The sequence below is a fragment of the Stegodyphus dumicola genome, chromosome 5 (assembly GCF_044657685.1).
Source record: "Stegodyphus dumicola isolate Sdum_Otavi_A_Nest chromosome 5, ASM4465768v1".
Classification (NCBI taxonomy): domain Eukaryota; kingdom Metazoa; phylum Arthropoda; class Arachnida; order Araneae; family Eresidae; genus Stegodyphus; species Stegodyphus dumicola.
The window spans coordinates 81454642-81475111 of record NC_140772.1 but is presented as its reverse complement, the minus strand read 5'-3'; the positions used below and the strand labels follow the sequence as shown (position 1 = coordinate 81475111).

General features: G+C 33.4%; 1 protein-coding gene across 2 annotated transcripts in view; it reads right to left on the bottom strand.

Annotated features, from left to right (window-relative positions):
- Positions 1 to 20470, bottom strand: part of LOC118182903 (GTPase-activating Rap/Ran-GAP domain-like protein 3) — a 333886-nt gene that overhangs the window by 78466 nt on the left and 234950 nt on the right. For both annotated transcript variants that reach the window (XM_085816800.1, XM_085816801.1), the window contains exon 16: positions 5994 to 6098. In XM_085816800.1, the coding sequence (XP_085672926.1) occupies positions 5994 to 6098 (105 nt within the window). The remainder of the gene's footprint in view (positions 1 to 5993; positions 6099 to 20470) is intronic.

Below are 20470 nucleotides of genomic sequence, written 5' to 3'. Positions count from 1 at the left end.
ACATGACTTCCTTGTACGACAAATAAATGAAACGCAATTTTTGCTAAACTTCATTTAAACCTATTTCGTTTGAAAATGAGATATGATCTTCCATTTCAAAATGCCCCTTTGGCACTGCCGAAAGCAATAAAAAAGGGAGGTGCACAATTAGATGTTATACAGATGCCCCATACAGAAACTTTCAACATTCTACGGTTAACCGTTTTTGAGTTATGCGATATACATGCATACATACGTACAGACATACGTCACGCTAAAACTAGTCATAAGTCCCAAACATAAAATTTCAACATTTTATGTTAAGTTATGCGTCATACGTACGTGTAAACGTCATGATGGAACTATTCAAAATGGAAATTTCCTATGAAATATGAAAATCGAAATGTTTCGCGATTACAATACTTTATTTATTTCTCACAAGTCAAAACGGTGTCATAAATAACTAACTACTAATAAATTTATGATGCAATCTAAAGAATCATTTAAACTGAAATAAACTTATAATATTTGAAAATTAAATATAAACATAATACTAAAATAAGTTGCGAATAATTTGTATTCGAAAAATTGGAACACGAGAGAAAAAAATTCTCACAAATTCCCTTTGTATATTAAAAAGTATTTCCTCAGAAAATAAGGATAAAAAAATGCAAGATTAATTTTTCACCATTATCGAAGCAATTCCTTAAAGAAACTGAAAATTTAAAGCATTTTACGTAGTTTCTCTTACTGATGTATATTGACTAACTTTCTGTATTCGGCACACATCTTGATTTAAGGTACGAATAATATATAGCATATGTGTTAGTGTGCAAATTATAAAGTAGCCAAACAGGAGATAAAATACTATTTTAGCAACAAGTCTCGTGACGAAGATACCATAGGGAGAAAAACTAATTTCACTCGCTAAATTCAACGGAGGGGAGAATTAGCTTAATTATATCCACATGGTAAGGGGGGCCCGCTTTTGAAGCAGTTTGAGTAAAAATGCTTGCCGCTTTTGCGACAGTCCTGGTAAGAAAACACGATTATTTTTACGTCGTTTTCTGAAAAAACCCGTAACGCTCGGGGGGTTAAAAAAAATGTACAGTTTATTTTTCTTTGATATTTGGACACGTTAAACTTTCATCCTTGCGACTGCTTTTACAAAAAGAATTTTGGAAAAATGATATTTTGTATTTTTAAAATTTTTTTAAATGAAGCTCCCGAGTACACTTCTCACATCTCACATCTTTAAAAATGTGATTTTGGCAACAATTTTCCTATCTTATAGTTGTTGATAGATTTTTGATGAAATTGCATCATTTTGAATAGTTTCATTCTTTTAGAAATATGGGTTAGGCAACAATTTTTCATCGTATTCCTTATGTCCCTGTTTTTAAGAGATTGGCATATTTCATTGTTCTGTAGAGTAAAATTCTGCGCGGAATTTTATATTTTTTGAGTTTGCTTTCATGTTATTTTTTGCTTATTTCACTGTCTGTAAGATATTGAAAAGTTTTGCATAATTTTTTTTCTTTAACGGAAAGTTGGCTAATTTTTTATTAGGATAATTAATATTTGTATTAAGGGATACAGCTTATTTCAGTGTAATTGTTTTTCTCTTGAAAATATAAGATAAAATATCATTAATTATACTTTGCTTTTCAGAATTTTTCGTATTCTTTTATGTTATTTTATTGCTCATTTCACTGTTTTTAAGATATTGAAAAGTTTTGAGTGATTTTTTTAGGAAACAAAGTTCTTAACCTCCTTTATACCATTTGAGTTCTTAAGAGTTTGCAAAGGGAAGTTGGTTAATTTATTTATTAGGATAATTAATATTTGTATTAAAGGATATTGCTTACTTCATTGTAATTTTGTTATACATAATAACTTTTTTATGAAGTTGTTCTGAAGAGTAAAATTCTACGCTGTTTTTAAATTTAACGTTTGGTGTTCCTTTCAGTTATTTTTCCGGTACATTTAAAAGCCAGACGAAGGCTGTGAGCGAAGCTGCTAGTAAATAATAAAAGCCTAGATTCTTTCCACTATTCAATTTTTCTTCTACGCATAGACACAAAATATAGATGTTAGTATGTAAATATTTTAAACTTCTTTTTAATGAATTTTTTTACTACGGTTTGACACATGATAGTGTTTCATTCTGAAGCTTGTAGTCTTGGAGAAACAAATAACTGGAAATTAATTTCATCACGAATTCTAGATGCTAATCTATATATAGGGCTCTTTTATTATTAATTTTCAACTTCGGATTGTTCACATATAAATAGTGTATTCCAAAACAAAACGATTATTCTTAATTCGTAACTGAGTTTATTTTGCTTTTTACTTGTACGAATAAAAGTTGATAAAACCTGTATCCTCAAATCTTTTCAAAACATTTATATCACGCTCTAAATTATTTGGCTGCATTTATTTACTTTCTGGTGCACTATTTATGTTCTTTTTTAACAGCTGAAAAACATTTTTAGAGGATTTAGACTGAACAAGAAATATTTTTTGCGTGTTTTAGCTTCCCTATTTGTATTTGCAGCACAATTACAGGACTCAAGCTGTTTTAAAATATAGAGAATGAAAGAAATATCGTTGCCTTGCAAGGCGATTTATTAATACGTATCAAATCTTTTGTTAATTTTATAATTTTTAATAGCCAGATCGAAGTTATTGAAATCATTTTGACTACATGTCTATAAAGCAGACGTGCATAATCTACTGCATTCAAAAGCTCTTTTATTAATTATACTGATGATATAAGTATTGATAATATATAAACAGTAATACTGCATTTAAGAAGTATGTATATTGTTTTTAAAAACTCTGAATTTGCTATATGAAATGCACTATTACAATTTGACAGATGAATTAAAAGTCTTAACACCACACCGAAAGCGAAAAACACTCAGAGCTAGGAATTTACTAGCAGTGTAAAAAAACAACCGTTGTCCAAGCTGAAAATTTTCTTGGGAAATTAAACTGAAAATGCCAATATGCTAGCGATGCTGAATATAAAATAAGATTATGTGAGACAAAAGATGGAAAATACAAACTAAATACATATAGAAAAAATGGAACATAAAAAATGGAAAGTCTAAGCTATATACGTTAAAATGAAATTATTAATGCTGTCTTTCTCAGAATATGAAAGAATGACATGCTAAACAATTGGTTGACATAAATTTTATTTCAGAGTAAAAGAACCTTGAGGATGGTCAAAAGGCTCATTGAATAAACAATCCTGATTCTATGAATTTGCAAGATTTTATATCAACCCTTGTTAGGCCAGAAGAGAACTTCTTTACTCAGAAGTAAAATCACTTAGGAAAGATTAAGTACTTAATAACATACTAATTAGTGACACTTAATAAAGATTATTTTGCACAGCGTCATGCTACAACTCATTTCAGATTTTTCTCTTTAACAACAACTGCAAAGACAGTTTGAAGAGGTAAAACATTAGAGTTCGTAATAGTTATTTGCTTAATAAAGAATTTAAATAAGGGCAGGGTCACTTACAACGAATGTAGAACAAAATTCTAATCTACTTAATTAGTTTCATAAACACCTTATCAGTAACTGTTGCTGTGCAAAAGCAAACCTACAGAAAGGCTTATAACTTTTGCATTTTAATCGCACCTTTCCAATTAAGAAGCAGGGATTCATTTTTATAGTTGCAGGAAAAGGCTACAGTAATTATAGTTAGAATGTGCTTCAAAAGGCAACACCTGTTTCAAAATGTCATGTGATACTCTGTAGCTTTCGCAGAGCTTTCCAATTATGCAACAAATTATAATTCCTTGATTTCCTATTAAGCAGGAGTATATTAGCAGTAAAATGCAGAAAATTCCAACGTTCACTTATCAAATTACACTGATTCTAAACCGCCGTAAATACTGCATGATCATAATACATATTTATTTCCCGCTCAGTTAAAAATGTAAGCAAATTGTTTATTGCATGGATCATTGATAAGACAAATTTCAAACTGAAGAATATGACAAGAATTCTCGTCACCAGCTGCATTTCCTGGAGAACAAAAATGAGCTATAAGGTATTTTCTCTCTCCCTTCCGCATGCCTTCGTGGTGTAATTGGAATCATACTCGAAGGGTATTTGAGTCCTGGCATATTTTTTTCATGTCTCCAGCTTTCGATATAAAATAATAACTCTACAGAGTTAAAATTTCTAATAGCAAATATTTTTTTAGATTTAAATCAAAAATAACACTTTGCTTACCTATTAAAATATTTTTGAAACTTCTCCCGGACACTGATTTTTAAAAGCTTAAATGTGTTGTTTTTTTATCTATATATCTTAGTGACAATTTGCAAAAGCATTATCATTATCATCTCAATAAGTTCTATATTTTAAACACCATACATTTCACGGTACATATATGATACATCGATAGAGAATATGCTTTTGAAGAAAAATTAAGGATGATTTCCCCCCTCAATATAACTATTTCATGTAAAATGTAATACATTTAATTTGTATACAATATGTCTAATGATAATATTTATAAACACAGACATCATTATTTTGAATAACAGTTATATTTCTACCGTCATACATTACATAACGTGGCGCTGAATAATCGTTTCCAAAATGTTAAAGATTCTGCCTTTAATGTAAGTATGTAAACATTAATTTTACAATTAATTTACTTTTAATCAGATTTAATTACTTTTATTTAGAAGTGTAACTTTAAAAATAATATAACATCTTAGCAATTTATACTAAAAATAATTCGAAAAGATATTGAATTTAAACAGCTTTCAACGGAAGAAAACGACATTTGCAGACGCTCATTATGAAACATTTTCAGCTAGTGCAAATTGGAAAAATGTAGCTGCATTTGCATCTGTATTTTATGGTATGTATGGATTTTAGTTTTAAATCATACGATGACCAAGAAAAGGGGAGGGGAGAAATTTGCTACAAATCAGAAGAAAATTAAATTAAATTTTAAATACTGTGGTTCGGAAAGAATTTTCCAAGAGGATTTTACGATAGCAGCATATTTTTGATATAATGCCAAACTTAACACTTGGTTAACCCGGATATCAAATCAAATTCAATTCTGTGATTATTAAATAAGTATTACATAGTAAATACTTTACTACAACGTATCTGCACGTAGAATGATGGTCCATAAGATTTTATATCTGCCAAAGACTTCGAAAATTTTGGAAGAGAAAAATACTTCAGCAGACATTTCTAGCCTTCTAAGAGAAGCTGCAATAAGACATTAGAAACATTAGAAAAATTAGAAAGCTCGCGACATTAGAAAGCTTGCGAGGAAATGTTTGAGAAACTTGTCTTTTATATTTAAGAAAATATCTTCTATCTTGGAAATTTCGATATAGAACTAAACTTAATAATCAGAACATCGTTATTGATATAAACATCGTTTTTTAATACCAGTGCTTTTTTAATGTTGCAATTATTAATGATTATTGATTCTATGAAACTAGCTTTTCCAATTAATTTTTATCTGTTTATTGTTATTAATGGATAAATACTACAAATAAATATTTAGATTCCATATAGATGTTTTCTTCACAGTTTAAACGGAGAGTTCCCCCTTACACTACAACAGTATAAAAGAATGTAATCATTAATGGGTTTAAACTCTAGTTATTTTATCGAAACTTACAGGTTTGTAAATTATGTACAAACTGAAATTTAATTAGCAAAGTGGAATGATATGTTGATGCACAGCGTCACAAACACCTGTACAGTGAAACAGCAGTTCAATAACATTCGTTTGACTGATAACCAATTTAAAAAACGTACCATTAGTACCGCAAGTGAGCGCTTTTAGAACTTTTTTACATAATAACACTTTATTCAAATCTGGGAACTTTTAATTATTTATTTTATCCTTATGGATGCGAAAGTATTTAGTTTATATTATTTTGTTTTGAAATGATCAAATGTTTTTGAAAAAAAAAAAAAAAAGAAAAGAAAAGAAAAGAAACTTTTCTTACTTGTCCAATTCTGACGAATTCAACTTGTCTGGCTTCTTCTTTCCTTCTTGATGTTTTAGAAGCATCCGATAATACGTCACTGAAAGCTCTTCTATTAAGCATCGTCTAAAAATGCAACGAATAAATTAGTAATATTAATGGCTGAAAAATATGTAACGGAAAAAGCTTGTTAAAGAGAAAAATATAGATAAAGAAATAGAAACATAAAAGATGAAGAAAAATAATTATATTTTTACAATAAAAGAATAAATGATAAAGCATAGACAAAGGCAAACAAAAAGTGTCTCCAAGGATCTATATAAAGACGAAAGAGAATAAATAATAAAGTGATTAACTAAATATTCCTCTGAAAATTGAAGAAATATAGTATAAAGCGCTAAAAGTGTAAACATTTCCACCGGAAATAAGTTAATACCATATATACTTCGGTTTTGAATTGTAAATTTTTGTATCTATTTTGCTCTACTGCATAGGTAAAATTTTAATAAAAAAATGCTTTCATATTCACTTACATTATTGTTCTCTATAAATAGCCATGTTTGATTTAACTAAGCACGATTAAAACTTGTCAATCAATAAAGCTCAGTATCAAAATATTTTCTTTCTCTTTTTTGAATGTATAATATCTTTCCGATTATTAGTCCAAAGGGGCAATTTGCTCAGAAGGACTATTAATTTCGTTTTGCAAGTTTGAGTTGATTCACTTTCTGCGTCGTTTTAATTTCAAATTGTTGCCACCAAATATTATCGCCCTGTCTTATATTTAAGGAAATTAACTAATGAATAATCTGCATAAATGTATACACGTTTCTCGCATTGTGATAGACCAACGGTACTTAGAGCCATCAAATTTTGAATAATGTAATCTTTCACCGAATGTAGGCATCTAGTAGTCCTAATTTGAAATTTAGAATTTGATTTATTATCGATTTCATATTTTCTAAAACTTTAACGAATTTTTGTTAAACAAATTCAAGGATTTCAGAGCCAGCAGTGGCAACGTTGTACAGAAAAAAGCATTTTTATCTCAAGCTCGCGAGACTCTGTATCCGAAATTCTAAAGATATGCTCATTTAAAAATTATTTTGCGATATTGCCGTTGAACTGAATTTTATAGTTTAAGTAGGAAGAACATGATATTTAATAAATAAATGTAACACACAAAACGTTAAAAAAACGCCCCTTTGGACGTAATGTAAAATCTGAAACCTTTCAGATTTTTTATTTATTTATTTTTTTTTTTCCTTATATGCTGTTTTTTTTTTTTTTTTTTTTTTTTTTTTTACGGAACTTTGTACATTACATATTTGTGATGTTTTTGTTTCCCAGAAGTCTTAGATAAATCTTCTTATCACGAACTAATTCGCTCTGTCGCGACAAGACTAAAAATGCTCAGAGCAGAAAACTGATATTCATTATATAAAATAATCAGTTCAACACATTATTGCTATATATTTAAAATTATCAGTTCTAGGAATTACTGGTCCATTTAATGGCATCATCTTTTATTACCATATCAAGTTTATTTTAGCTAGACCAGTATTTTTCATTACCATTTTGACTTTAGAAACGGATTTTCCATTGAATTTTATGTAACTATCTTTGAGTTTGGAAGCTTGAATTTTATGTAACTATCTTTCCTTGTACGAAGTAAAGGAAGTATTGTAATCGCGAAAAATTTCGGTTATCATATTTCCCCGAAAATATTCACTTTGTCCGCTTCGAATACAATTCCACCAAGTTTTTGAGTGATATCTGTACATAAGGACAGGATATAGGGCTCTTTTTTCCCAAAACGGACTGCAAAATGGATTTATAACAGATTCAGAAGAGATTTTTTTCGTGATCTTTGTACGTACCCACGTACGTACATATGAATGTATCTCGCCTAACTCAAAAATGAGTAGCCTTAGAACATTGAAATCTTGAATTTAGAACTACTATAATACGTAGTTGGGCACCTTCCCTTTATGGTTATAACTGGAGGCATCAAACGTGTATATATATATATATGTGTGTGTGTATGTGTGCGTGTGTCAGATAAAAAAATATATGAATCAAAATTATCATTTAAACTAACGGTAACTCTTTAATTCTCCCCCTCTGTTTTAAAAATCGTAATAACTTTTCTGGATTGCGTCATTTCTAGATCATTCCATTTTGCATGGCCTGCGCAGCGCTGATGACGTAATAATTGGGAACTGAAACTTTTAATTCATACCAAAACCTTTCTCTTCGTGTTCTTCCACAAAGGTTAACTACGCACTTCAGCTTGAGCTTCTGTGCTGCTTGGTTATCAAAAATGTAAATGTTCTTGAATAGGCACGACTAAAGCGAAAGTTAATTGTGGCCACATACGTCAACTGCAAAATAAAAATGGAATTAAAAGCGCCTCGACTGCCAAATTTCTTAGATATTACGAACTCAAGATATTAGCATACTACGCGATCAGAATGATTTTTCTTCAATATGGAACTACTATATATAGTTTTTACGCATGAACACTGCTCCGTCTTTCCTTGCTATTATTACATATTATGCATATATATATATTGTTGCGTGCGTACGGGTTCGCTATGAAATGAATGCACAAGTCCGATGAAAAAGGAACAAAAATTTATTATTATCACAACAAAAATGCTTAAATTTTCTCAAATTATCATGCAGTATTACAATTTCTCACAGTAGTTATCTTTTAACTACTCAAATATCCAATAGAACGCAATTCAAAACAGCTAAAGAACGCTAATCCGCGAATTCGCTACAATCAACAAGAGCAGTTTTCTAAACAACAAACAAACTAAGCAACTACCACAAACTGAGATGTTTTCCTCCTTTTATAAGATTTTAAAATCACGCGCTAGAATTTTCCAGTACTTTCTCGAAATCAAAAAGAGATATTTATTTATTTAACGCACGCGCTCTTGTATTTTTAATTTTTCCGGCTTAGCTTTCTTTTAATATTCGTCACGCGCTGCACTGCGCGAAAAATAAAACGATTTAATTTATAATTGAACTAACATTAGCTTTTTAAATACCAAATTCGTAACACTGCCCCCTTCCCAAGGACTGCACGTCCCGGGCAGTACAATCCCTGGACAGGAAGCTAAACTTACAACTGTGGCATAAATGCAACTGAGGCATAAACATTACATTACAATATCAAACAATATAAACAATAAATGCAATAACTAACTTAAACAAATCAAATGCTATCAAATACTAAATACAAAACAAATACTAAATACAAATCAAATACTAAATGCAAATCAAATACTAAATACAAATCAAATACTAAATACAAATCAAATACTAAATGCAAATCAAATACTAAATACACATTTAAAAACAAAAAGGACCATGGTCTGATACTATTTACAATTATTTACATTATGTACTATGGCCATAGTAATGAGCTAACCTGTCGTAATGAACGACTTTAGGTTTAGAGTTCGAAGACTTACGAATCCGAACCACGACGTCATTCAGCCTGTTCAGGACTGTGTACGGCCCATCCCAAGGTGACTGTAATTTCGGACAAAGTCCTTTCCGTCGAGTCGGATTCCACAACCACACCTTGTCTCCTTCGTGGAATTGATGTTCAGTAGCTCTTGTGTCGTAAGGGTCTTCATCTTCTTCGTCGCCAAGTTGACTCGCTCTCGTGCAAAGTTGTGCATCACTTCAAACCGGGCCTGGAGATCTTGAATATATTCCTCAGACGATGAAGGAGCATCCGGAGGGCGGCCAAACAATAGATCACAAGGCAGACGAAGGTCACGACCGAAGAGCATCTGTGATGGAGAATAGCCGGTAGTCTCGTGGACAGCACTGCGGTAAGCCAGTAAAAAGAGTGGTAATTTCTTGTCCCAGTTCTGTTGGTTACTGGAAACCACTAATGAGAGGTTATTAAGGATGGTTCGATTGAACCTCTCTACCATGCCGTCCGACTGGGGATGCAATGGCGTCGTTTGAGTTTTGTCAATGCCAAGTAGTTTGCATAGTTCTTTGATTACTGCCGAGGCAAAATTCCTTCCCTGATCGGAATGTAACTGAAGAGGCACTCCGAACCTGGAAATCCAGTGCTGTATCATTACCTCAGCTACTGTGACTGCCTCTTGATCAGGAATAGGATAAGCTTCAGGCCACCTGGTGAAGTAATCAATGACAACGAGTATGTATTTGTTGCCATCAGCAGTTCGTGGCAGAGGTCCCAGGATATCAAAGGCGATACGTTCAAAAGGCGCATCTACGTTGTAACGTTGCAGTCTGCCTCGGCTGCGTTTCCTCGGTCCTTTCCGACCTGCACAGGCATCGCAAGATCGGCATCACTTTTGCACGTCATCCTTTGCATTATTCCAGTAAAAGCGCTCACGAACTCTCTGCAAGGTCTTCATTATTCCAAAGTGACCTCCAGTAGGGGTGCTATGTAACTCTTTAAGGACATCAGGAATGCGGGATCTTGGAAGTATAAGTTGCCATCGGAACGTCTTCCCATCATCCGATTCGAATTTCCGGTATAAGACGCCGTTTCGAATGTGAAGTGAATCCCAGAGTGCCCAATATTGTTTGGTTGTAGGACTACAGATAGAAATGTCCTGCCAGGTAGGTTTTCTGTTTGATGACTCCATTAAATCAATTATGGGTTTAATGTCGCGGTCTTCCAGCTGGTCTTTCCTGACTTCATCATCACTCCACGGTTCTCGATCAGCCGATGTTGATGTTGTAATTTGTCTTGCGACCGGAGTCAGCAGCTCGTATTTCGCTTCCACCCTGGAACAATATCGGCAGCTTTCTTGGCAAGGTCTTCTAGACAGGGCGTCGGCGTTTCCGTGTGATGATCCCTTACGATGACGGATAATGATGTCATATTCTTGGAGTCTCTGTATCCACCTGGCTATTTGACCCTCAGGATTCTTGAAATTTAAAAGCCAGGTCAATGATGCATGATCGGTGCGGAGCAGGAATTTTCTGCCGTATAGATAGTGATGGAACTGTTCTACAGCTTTGACTATGGCGAGCAACTCTTTCCTGGTGACACAATAATTCCTCTCCGGTTTAGACAGGCACTTGCTCCAGTATGCCACTACACGTTCTTGGCCGTCTATTTCTTGGGACAAAACAGCACCAACACTTTCATTACTCGCGTCGGTGTCGAGAATAAATGGTTGGTCAAGCTGAGGATACGTCAGGATTGGAGCAGATGTTAAAGCCTCCTTTAAGTTGTTAAATGCATCCTCGCATTCTTTTGTCCACAAGAACTTTTGGTTGCTCTCTGTCAGCTTGTGTAGGGGTCTTGCGATGGAAGAAAAGTCCTTCACGAATTTCCTATAGTAGGTGCAAAGCCCTAGGAAGCTTCTCAGCTGATGGACATTTCCGGGACGTTTCCAGGATTTAACGGCTGATACCTTTTCAGGATCCGTGCGCACACCTTCTGCAGAGATGACATGTCCCAGGTAAGTCACTTCCTTTCGGAACAATTTGCATTTAGCGGGACTCAGCTTCAGATTGGCTTCTTTCAGTTTCTGAAGCACCTTCCTAAGATTTTCTAAATGTTCTTCAAAACTCTTTCCGACGATGATGATGTCGTCCAGGTATATGAGGCAGGCTTCGTAGGAAAGGCCTTTCAAAACAGTTTCCATGAGACGTTCGAATGTTGCCGGCGCATTACACAGTCCAAACGGCATCACCTTGAATTGCCAAAGCCCTTGTCCCGTAGTAAATGCCGTCTTTTCTCGGTCTTCAGGCTGTATTTCTACCTGCCAATACCCACTCTTTAAATAAAGTGTTGAGAACCACTTGCTGCCAGAAAGAGTGTCTAGAATGTCGTCAATTCTAGGAAGCGGGTAACTGTCTTTCTTCGTAACCTCATTCAACCGGCGATAGTCGACGCAAAATCTTGTTGAGCCGTCTTTCTTTCTGACTAGGACGATGGGAGATGCCCATGGACTTACTGAAGGCTCGATGACATCGCTTTCTTTCATATCTTTTAACAGTGTTCGCACCTCTTCCTGTTTAGCAAACGGTAGACGTCTTGGATGTTGCTTGATCGGGGGATGATCGCCGGTATCTATTCTATGTTGTGTCAAACTAGTTCGACCCACGTCAGATGACGAGCGGGAGAAAACAACTTGAAGATCTTTAATGACGCGATCGGCAGCATTCCTCTCTTTATCGTTTAATTGCGCATTCTGCAATAACTCCGATGTAATTCTCTCTGAGGACACGGATTCTTGGAGGTTACTCTTTCTTTCAACGGTGGTTACTGGAGTACATGTTGCAACCACTTCACCTTTCTTAATAATTCTCCCCTTCTCAGTTACATTGGCGACTCTCACCGGGATAACCGTTCTGGATTGGTCGACGAGTGTTGAGGCTACTAGTACTCCTTTTGGGATATTACAGTTATTGGGATATTCTATGATGCCGTAGCGGAAATTTCTGTTTTCGGCTATGGATCCAGGAAGTAAAATTTCTGTTCTTGCCGGTATTGTGATATTGTCTTGTGCTATGATTTTATGGACAGATTTAACTTCATCATTGACTCCAAATAACGCTATGTCCTCAGATGTAGAATGCAATTCGTTATTTTTAAAGTCCAAGGAAAAATTGTATTTCCTTAGAAAGTCCAATCCGAGTATGCAAGAATCAGTGATCTCTGCTACATATGCCGTGTGATGGTAAGCGGCACTTCCAAACGTGATGTTAGCATTTACTTTTCCATCGATGTTGATCTTCTCACCGGACACAGTCTGTAGGGTAACGCAGGGCGGCGTCCAGATAAGTTTGCTTCCCAGTTGTTGAGCCAAATCTTTTCCGATGATGGTAACGTTGGCTCCTGTATCTATCGTCATATTGCAGGGAACTCCATTAATATGTCCTATTATGAAAAGTCCATTACTGCCGCCTCTCACTGCAGAAATCTGAAGCGCTTTAAACTGGGGCTTTTCATGATCTGGCAACCTCCGCCCCGCGAGATGGCCACTAATTAGTTTCCCTGCTGTTTGTTAGGAGCGGTCTTAGCATCCGTGCCCTGGGGTGTTCTGCAGTTTCGTCGGATGTGTCCTTCAGCACCGCAGTTCCAGCACTTTACGGTCAGTTTCTTGTCACCAATATTCTGTCTCAACGCGTCTAGTTGTCTAGTTAAATCGTCTAGACGAGCAGTGACTTGATCCCCTGGCTCCTGGACTTGAGCAGCTCTGACTGGATGGCGGTCTCGACGGGTGGCTTGCTGGGCTGCCTCAAATTTCATGGCATACACTAAAGCGCTTTTCAGATCTTTAACATCCGCCATTCGCAGTGCTTTCTGTATTTCAGGGTCCCGGATGCCATCGATGAAATATTGCAGGGACAGGATTTCCCTTGTTTCTGTCGGGCACTCCGAAAAGGCGTGATGTGACAGCCTTTCAACATCCGTGGCGAGCTCCTGAAGCGTTTCGGTGAGCTTCTGTTGACGAGATTTTAATTGGAGCCTGCTGTAGTCTTTTAAACATTTCTCGCCGAAGCGCAGCTCCAAAGCGCCGGATAGAGCTTTGAAATCTAGCCTTTGATTTTCGGGAAGCGTCTGCAGGATATCCGCTGCGTCTGCTCTCAGAGAAGCGGCGAGATGACAGGCCTTAGCTTGGGGATCCCATCCATTCGCATCCGCAACGATAGAAAATTGTGTCCTATACACCTGCCAGGAGGTCTTCCCATCATATGTAGATAGTTTCAGAACGGAACGAGCAGGCATCGCTAAAAATTTGAAACCTTCCGGATTGCTACCTGCCGTCGCTACGAATTTCTTTAAATCATCAACTTCTTTGGTGACCGCAGAAACTCTATCATTAATTTGTTGTTCCACGGCAGAAACTCTCTCTTCTATTTCTTCTTTTACCGAAGAAACTTTTTCTTCAAAGTTTCCAACTTTATTCTCAACTGCGTCAATTCTGCCTTCCATAACCTCGAATTTGTTTTCTATTACGCTGGTAATTTCTCTTTTCATCTCTTCTTGTCTTGCTTCAATCTTTTCCTGTCCTGCTTCAATCTTTTCCTGATTACATTTCATCTCTGCTTTCATTTCTTCTTTAAACGAGGCAAACGCTGATATCAGCTGTCTTAATTGCTCTTCCATCGCTCTTGTGATTGGCATTCAAACCCCACTCCTGACACCAAAAATTGTTGCGTGCGTACGGGTTCGCTATGAAATGAATGCACAAGTCCGATGAAAAAGGAACAAAAATTTATTATTATCACAACAAAAATGCTTAAATTTTCTCAAATTATCATGCAGTATTACAATATCTCACAGTAGTTATCTTTTAACTACTCAAATATCCAATAGAACGCAATTCAAAACAGCTAAAGAACGCTAATCCGCGAATTCGCTACAATCAACAAGAGCAGTTTTCTAAACAACAAACAAACTAAGCAACTACCACAAACTGAGATGTTTTCCTCCTTTTATAAGATTTTAAAATCACGCGCTAGAATTTTCCAGTACTTTCTCGAAATCAAAAAGAGATATTTATTTATTTAACGCACGCGCTCTTGTATTTTTAATTTTTCCGGCTTAGCTTTCTTTTAATATTCGTCACGCGCTGCACTGCGCGAGAAATAAAACGATTTAATTTATAATTGAACTAACATTAGCTTTTTAAATACCAAATTCGTAACACTATATATATATATATATATCTTACTCGGCTTGATGAACTGAGTCTTATTCTTATATGTGTAACTCGTGCGTTTTTTGCTTTAAAAATGACTGATTTACATTGTTCTTAGGTCCTGGCTAAGGTTTTTATGCCTTTAATTATTCTGCATGCAATAAGTATAGAATTATCAACAATCTAAAAGTTGTTTAGTGTGGCTAAGCCTGATGGCAGCTATATTTGTTTACATTTGAAGCAACAGAATAATGAATTCAGTCAGTTTCTGCAACTTCAGTGTTTTTTGCCGACTGACAGCAACAGTAAACTGTCACTTTTGTACACTGAAAAATTTGCCTTCTTGTCCTCTGGCCGATTTACTTGTATTTTGCGTAGAAACTCTGATTTTTAATTGTAAAAAAATATTTTTTTATTTCTTTTGACTGTATTTGGTGTTTTATATTTTTCCATGTTTTTCAATTTTTAATGAAGATATTTTGAATTTTTATGCATTTTTACCTTGCCGCGAAATGAGAACTAAATTAATTGATGAGAAATATATGTCCGATTAAATTTGAGGAAGTTTAAATGAAATGCAGCAAAAAATACGGATAATGTAATAGGCTGCACAAAGAAGTCATGTGGTGTCCACATCACATTTTATTTTCATAATAACGTCAATTCTTATGGGATTATTTATGTACTCCAATCTGATTCATTAAAAAAATTGGTTTTTAGAAATATTTTATTCTATCAAATCCATAGATTTTGCAATAAATTATTATTATTATTATTATTATTCAAATTTTATTCTAACTCTTCTGAAAGCAGTAGAGTTTAATGCAAGCAAACTCAGAAAGATTTCTACTGCAAAGAATATTTTAAAGCAATATCATTTTTTTTTCTGTACGTGATAAATATGAGTGAGTACGCGGGCCTTACGAATAATGATTTGAATGTAAATCTGGATTTCTAATGCTGCTAAAATAGTCTATCTCATTAACTTACAGTTCGCCTCCGCTATATGGTAAAATCGCTTTTGGTACAGAATGAAAGAAATCTGTATTTTTCGTGAATTTTAATTATCGTTCCTTAGTACCCACATTTTTTATCCTTTAGAAAGCTTTAAGAATGCTAGAGCACATAAATAATGAAAACTTTTCTCTCTTTATTCCTATAGTTCAAGTATTCCTAGACATAATAAAAGACAAAATGTGCCATTATTAGAAAACTGACAATAACGGCTCATGAAATCTCAGAAAAAATATAAAGGTTTGTGAAAAGTATGTAGTTATACATAAACGTCACTATTATACTTATAATTTTTTAAATTTATATTAAATACTAGTTGTCTAGAAATTTTGCACATTGAAAAGAGCTACAAAACTTAAGAATTTAGACAATAGGGACATGCAGATTACCATCCTTTGTACTTAACACCTAAAATACTGGCTAATTATTATAAATTGCTAAAAAAAGACTCTCCGTGTAAAAGCGTTATTACATATATTATTAAGAACGTATAAAAAGTATTAAAGGCTTTTAAATAATTAGCTTAAACTTAGTTTTTTTAATAGAAAAAAATCAATTTATTTTCTTATTTTATTTCTGCAAAAGATCTTCCTCAGCATCTTTTCCAGGCAACTTATTAAAGACTTCATCTATACAGTTCTCCTTTGCTAAATTATACTACCTATCTGATCATAAACAATTATGTTACTTTTATTCTCGCAACACTGAAGTCAAATTTAAACTACTCCAATGAATTCGATCCGATAATTATATTTATTGCATTATATATATTGCATTAACGTCATTTTACATCTAGTAATGATAAAATGAGAAGAGGTAAAATAAGCGTAATTATCGGTTCGAAATTATATCAATTTTTCAAAAACTAACTCTGAGAATATATTTTCTCTGTTGCTCAAGTCCTATGTGAAATGTGTTTTAAATTAAAATAAAAGAGGAATTTTAATATGGGTTTTGGACAAAGGTTCATTGTCCTCTTAAAACCAAACTTCTTCGTTACTTCTCAGACATTTTTTTTCATAAACTTGAAATACATTACTACTTTCAAAACAAATGTACGTATTCATACATACCTGACCAATCGTAATTAAATTTTTCCTATTCAAATCTTCTTTAACTAATCAGATGATGATTTTGAAATTTGTACATAGTACATACCTAACCAATCGTAATCAAATTTTCCTTATTTGAGTACTCAGTACCTATATAATTAGTGGATAATACTAAAATTGGTACACATAAGCTACCTAAATGATGGGAAAGAGAAACACAAGAAAAATAGTTCTGCCTAAATATCTTTGATAAGGAGCATATGTCTTAATGAGATAGGAAATATATGGAAAAAAGCCCTTATATTTCCATTATATTAATTAGTATATAATACATCTAAATTAAATATTATTCATTTTCATTATGTAACCATTAAGAAGACAAATAGGATAATGACACTTTTGCCGTTATATTAACAAATATAGTCGTTTCATTTATCCATATTCATCCAAGTACTGAGTCCATTAATAGCCAGAATTGCTGAGTATCATTCTTGAAGGCTTGTAGAACCATCCATAACCTTGTCAGAGTGTAGGGTATTTGTGAAGTCATAGGAATGCTGTACCTGCACTTAGTTTAACTGTTGTAAGATACAGCACGTGTAGGGTCACTATAAATTGAGCGTACCTTATTGTAGAGAGTGCCAAGAAGTTTGTAAATAAGATTCAATTCTTTATTACGATATTTTTATCATCTAGTCAATGTGTAGGTCTTCTTGCCGAAAGGAAGGCGATGAACCCAACCATTCAAGACACTACGGAAGAACATGAAAACAAATCATTTTACGAAGATCTCTTTACTTTAGTAACTGGTTTTAAACTTTTGCACCATAATAAAGAATATTCTTTAATAAATTGCATAAAGGAGTCCAACAACATATACAAATTAAAAAATTCCTCTCAGAGTGAATAGCAAGAAAATTATAAAAATAAGTAATTATATATTTTTAACGTTATTATTGTATATTATAATTCTTATATCTTATAATTAATAATTATTATTAAACTTTAAAAATATTTCCGAAAATAATCATTGTTTAATACAACTGAGTTTTTACATGTCATTAACGCAAAAGACACAAATTCTTCCGCTGGTACATTTTTGTCTCCAAGTACATTTAAAATACGTTTTTATTATAAATGAATTATTTTCAATAGCAAAGAAATTTTATAGTGACTAAAAAATATTTCCCAGTAAGAAGATATGTAACTCCACGGCGAATGCGGGCAGAATTCTCAAGCGAAGAAAAATAAGACAACCATGAAAGAATCTTGAGCAAGAATCATCTGGATGAAAACATTTGCCCTTCAGCCTGAGGGAGTCACTAATTTCCTCTACATTTATCTTCGCATGGCTGCATTCATTTTCACTTTAATCCGAGGCACATAAACCTAAACGCAAATGAGCAGTATGGAAACATCTTTCCGTTGTATTAACACAGGTCTTCCGCGGCAACATGAAAAATAATTTTGCATGCATTATGCATATGCATTTATAATGCATTCGGAAGTTTTAGCAGATTCAGAGAATAGCGCTCGAAACATAATTCTGATTCTTAAAGCATATTAAATGATGTTGGAGAAGAAATGTTGCGACCATGACGCAAATTTAAAAGACCTTAATATGTCATTATATTCATAAGATATTCAAAGTCAGAAAATTACGAAGGTGTTTTTTTTTTTTTTTTTTTTGCTTATTTTTGGAAAATATTGTCTAGTCTATTTCATATGCACACTTTTAATTTCCAATTAATCCCACTTAAGTATTTTATATATTTAAATATTTGTAATTACTGAATAAAGGCAAACACCAACCTATTTCTTTTAATTCTAATTGATATCATGTAATTTTATGAATTTATAATTCACCTCGATGTCTAGACGCCAAAATATTCAGTGTTTTTTCCATCGTCTCTAGAATAAATAGCGATAATTAAAAATTCTAAATTAAAAAAATCCTAAATTTTGCCAATCCAAATACTAAAGATATCTCCAATCATTCATATAAGGATAATAGTAAGAAAGGGCAATTTAATATCACATGTTTTTAACTGAGACATAATTTGAAATCCGTATTTAAAGCACACCAAATTTAAAACCACAGTTCTCTAAATTACCTATATTTATTACAAAAAAAACAAAGAAGATTTAATACCTGAAGTAATATTTAAAACTCTTGATTATTAAGTTTCATGTTCTCCATTAAATTTAAAAAAAAATTGAGTAACAGTTAACTACAGTTTAAAAAAAATGTTTTTATAATTTTCCTCATTTGTCAAGTAAAAGCAAATAAAAAAAGTATAGTATTATTCCAAGAATTAACGCAGATAATTAATATACATGGAATATTAATTTATATCCAGAAAGTTTTGCTCACAAGCTCGACATGAGGTTAATATTCGTAACACAGGTCCAGCAATTGCGTTCTTAGTAAAATCTTCTTCCGGACGTCAATAAAATTTATTTTTCAAAAGTTTTTAAATTAAATTGTTTAATATCTTTTAGGTTAGGATTTGGAAGATTCGACTGATTAAAAAAGATTCCAGTTTTTGAATATCGAATATTCTGAGATTTGTAGAAAACAAGGATCCAAAGGCCTGATTTCAAGTAAGAACAAAGACTGAATATTTGGTAAATCGATATACATATATATATATAACTTTTTTTTGGTTATGCTTTAAATTCTGTATTTATAATAATTTTTAAAATAATTGACAGTAGACGGTTATTTATAATTCTGTGAAACATTTTTAAAATGCATACACATTTATTTGTGATACCAAATTATTATTTTGCTGAAATAGAGGAAAACGTTTCGAGTTTATATTTCTTTCTTTTTATTCATTTTACATATGCTCTATGTGTCCAGTTTTGCAGAGATGGTCGACATGCATAGGATAATGTGGTCATGTATGCTGTAAACAGCTTCATCCTGTGCAATTCCAGCATACTATGGCCGATCACAGCCATAGCGTTGGTAATGTAATTACAAAGATCCTCAGGTTTTGAGATGAGTAAAAGCACAAAGATTTCACAAATATTCTTGACAAACACCCACAAGAAAATCACATGAAGAATTTAATCCAATGTTTGGCATTAAGGATTCACTTCACATCCCGAGCCTTCCATAAATATTTACGACGAACTTTGAATCATATGGTCCTCTAAATAATCTCAGTTACGAGTATGGCAACTGTCTTGTTGAAACAAGGTTTTGGTTAATGGCCAGACACTTTATTTAATAGCGATTAGCTTTAAGCCACTACAAGGGTCAGAAGTGGTAGCCATTGCATTATGGAAAGCACTAATAGGCTGTCACCTTTACCTCCAAGAAGGAACGGACAGTTACAATCATGTCTCCTCCGGGATTCGAACCCGAGCCCATCGCTACAGCAGTCAGAGTCACTAGCCACTATGCCGGTTGAACTGCGTTTGTTGAAAGAAGTAATGTTCCCGGGTTTCCATTCAACTATGGCAAACAAGACCAAGTTAATACTGTCAAACAAACCCAAATATTTCTGTACCAGCAAATGTGGACATTTTGAAAGTTTTTGAAATGAGTAAAAAAACTAAAAGGTTTTATTTCTGTTATGTAATAAAATCTGGCATCATTTTTGCAATTTATTTCTTGTTAATTTTAAAACTATTTCATGCAATTACTGGAAAAGTTAAAACAACAAGAATGGAAAATTTTCATTAGTGTGCAGTCAAAATTATTCAAAACCCATCTTCCATTAGCGACTTAGATTTTTCAGAGGCGTTTCATATT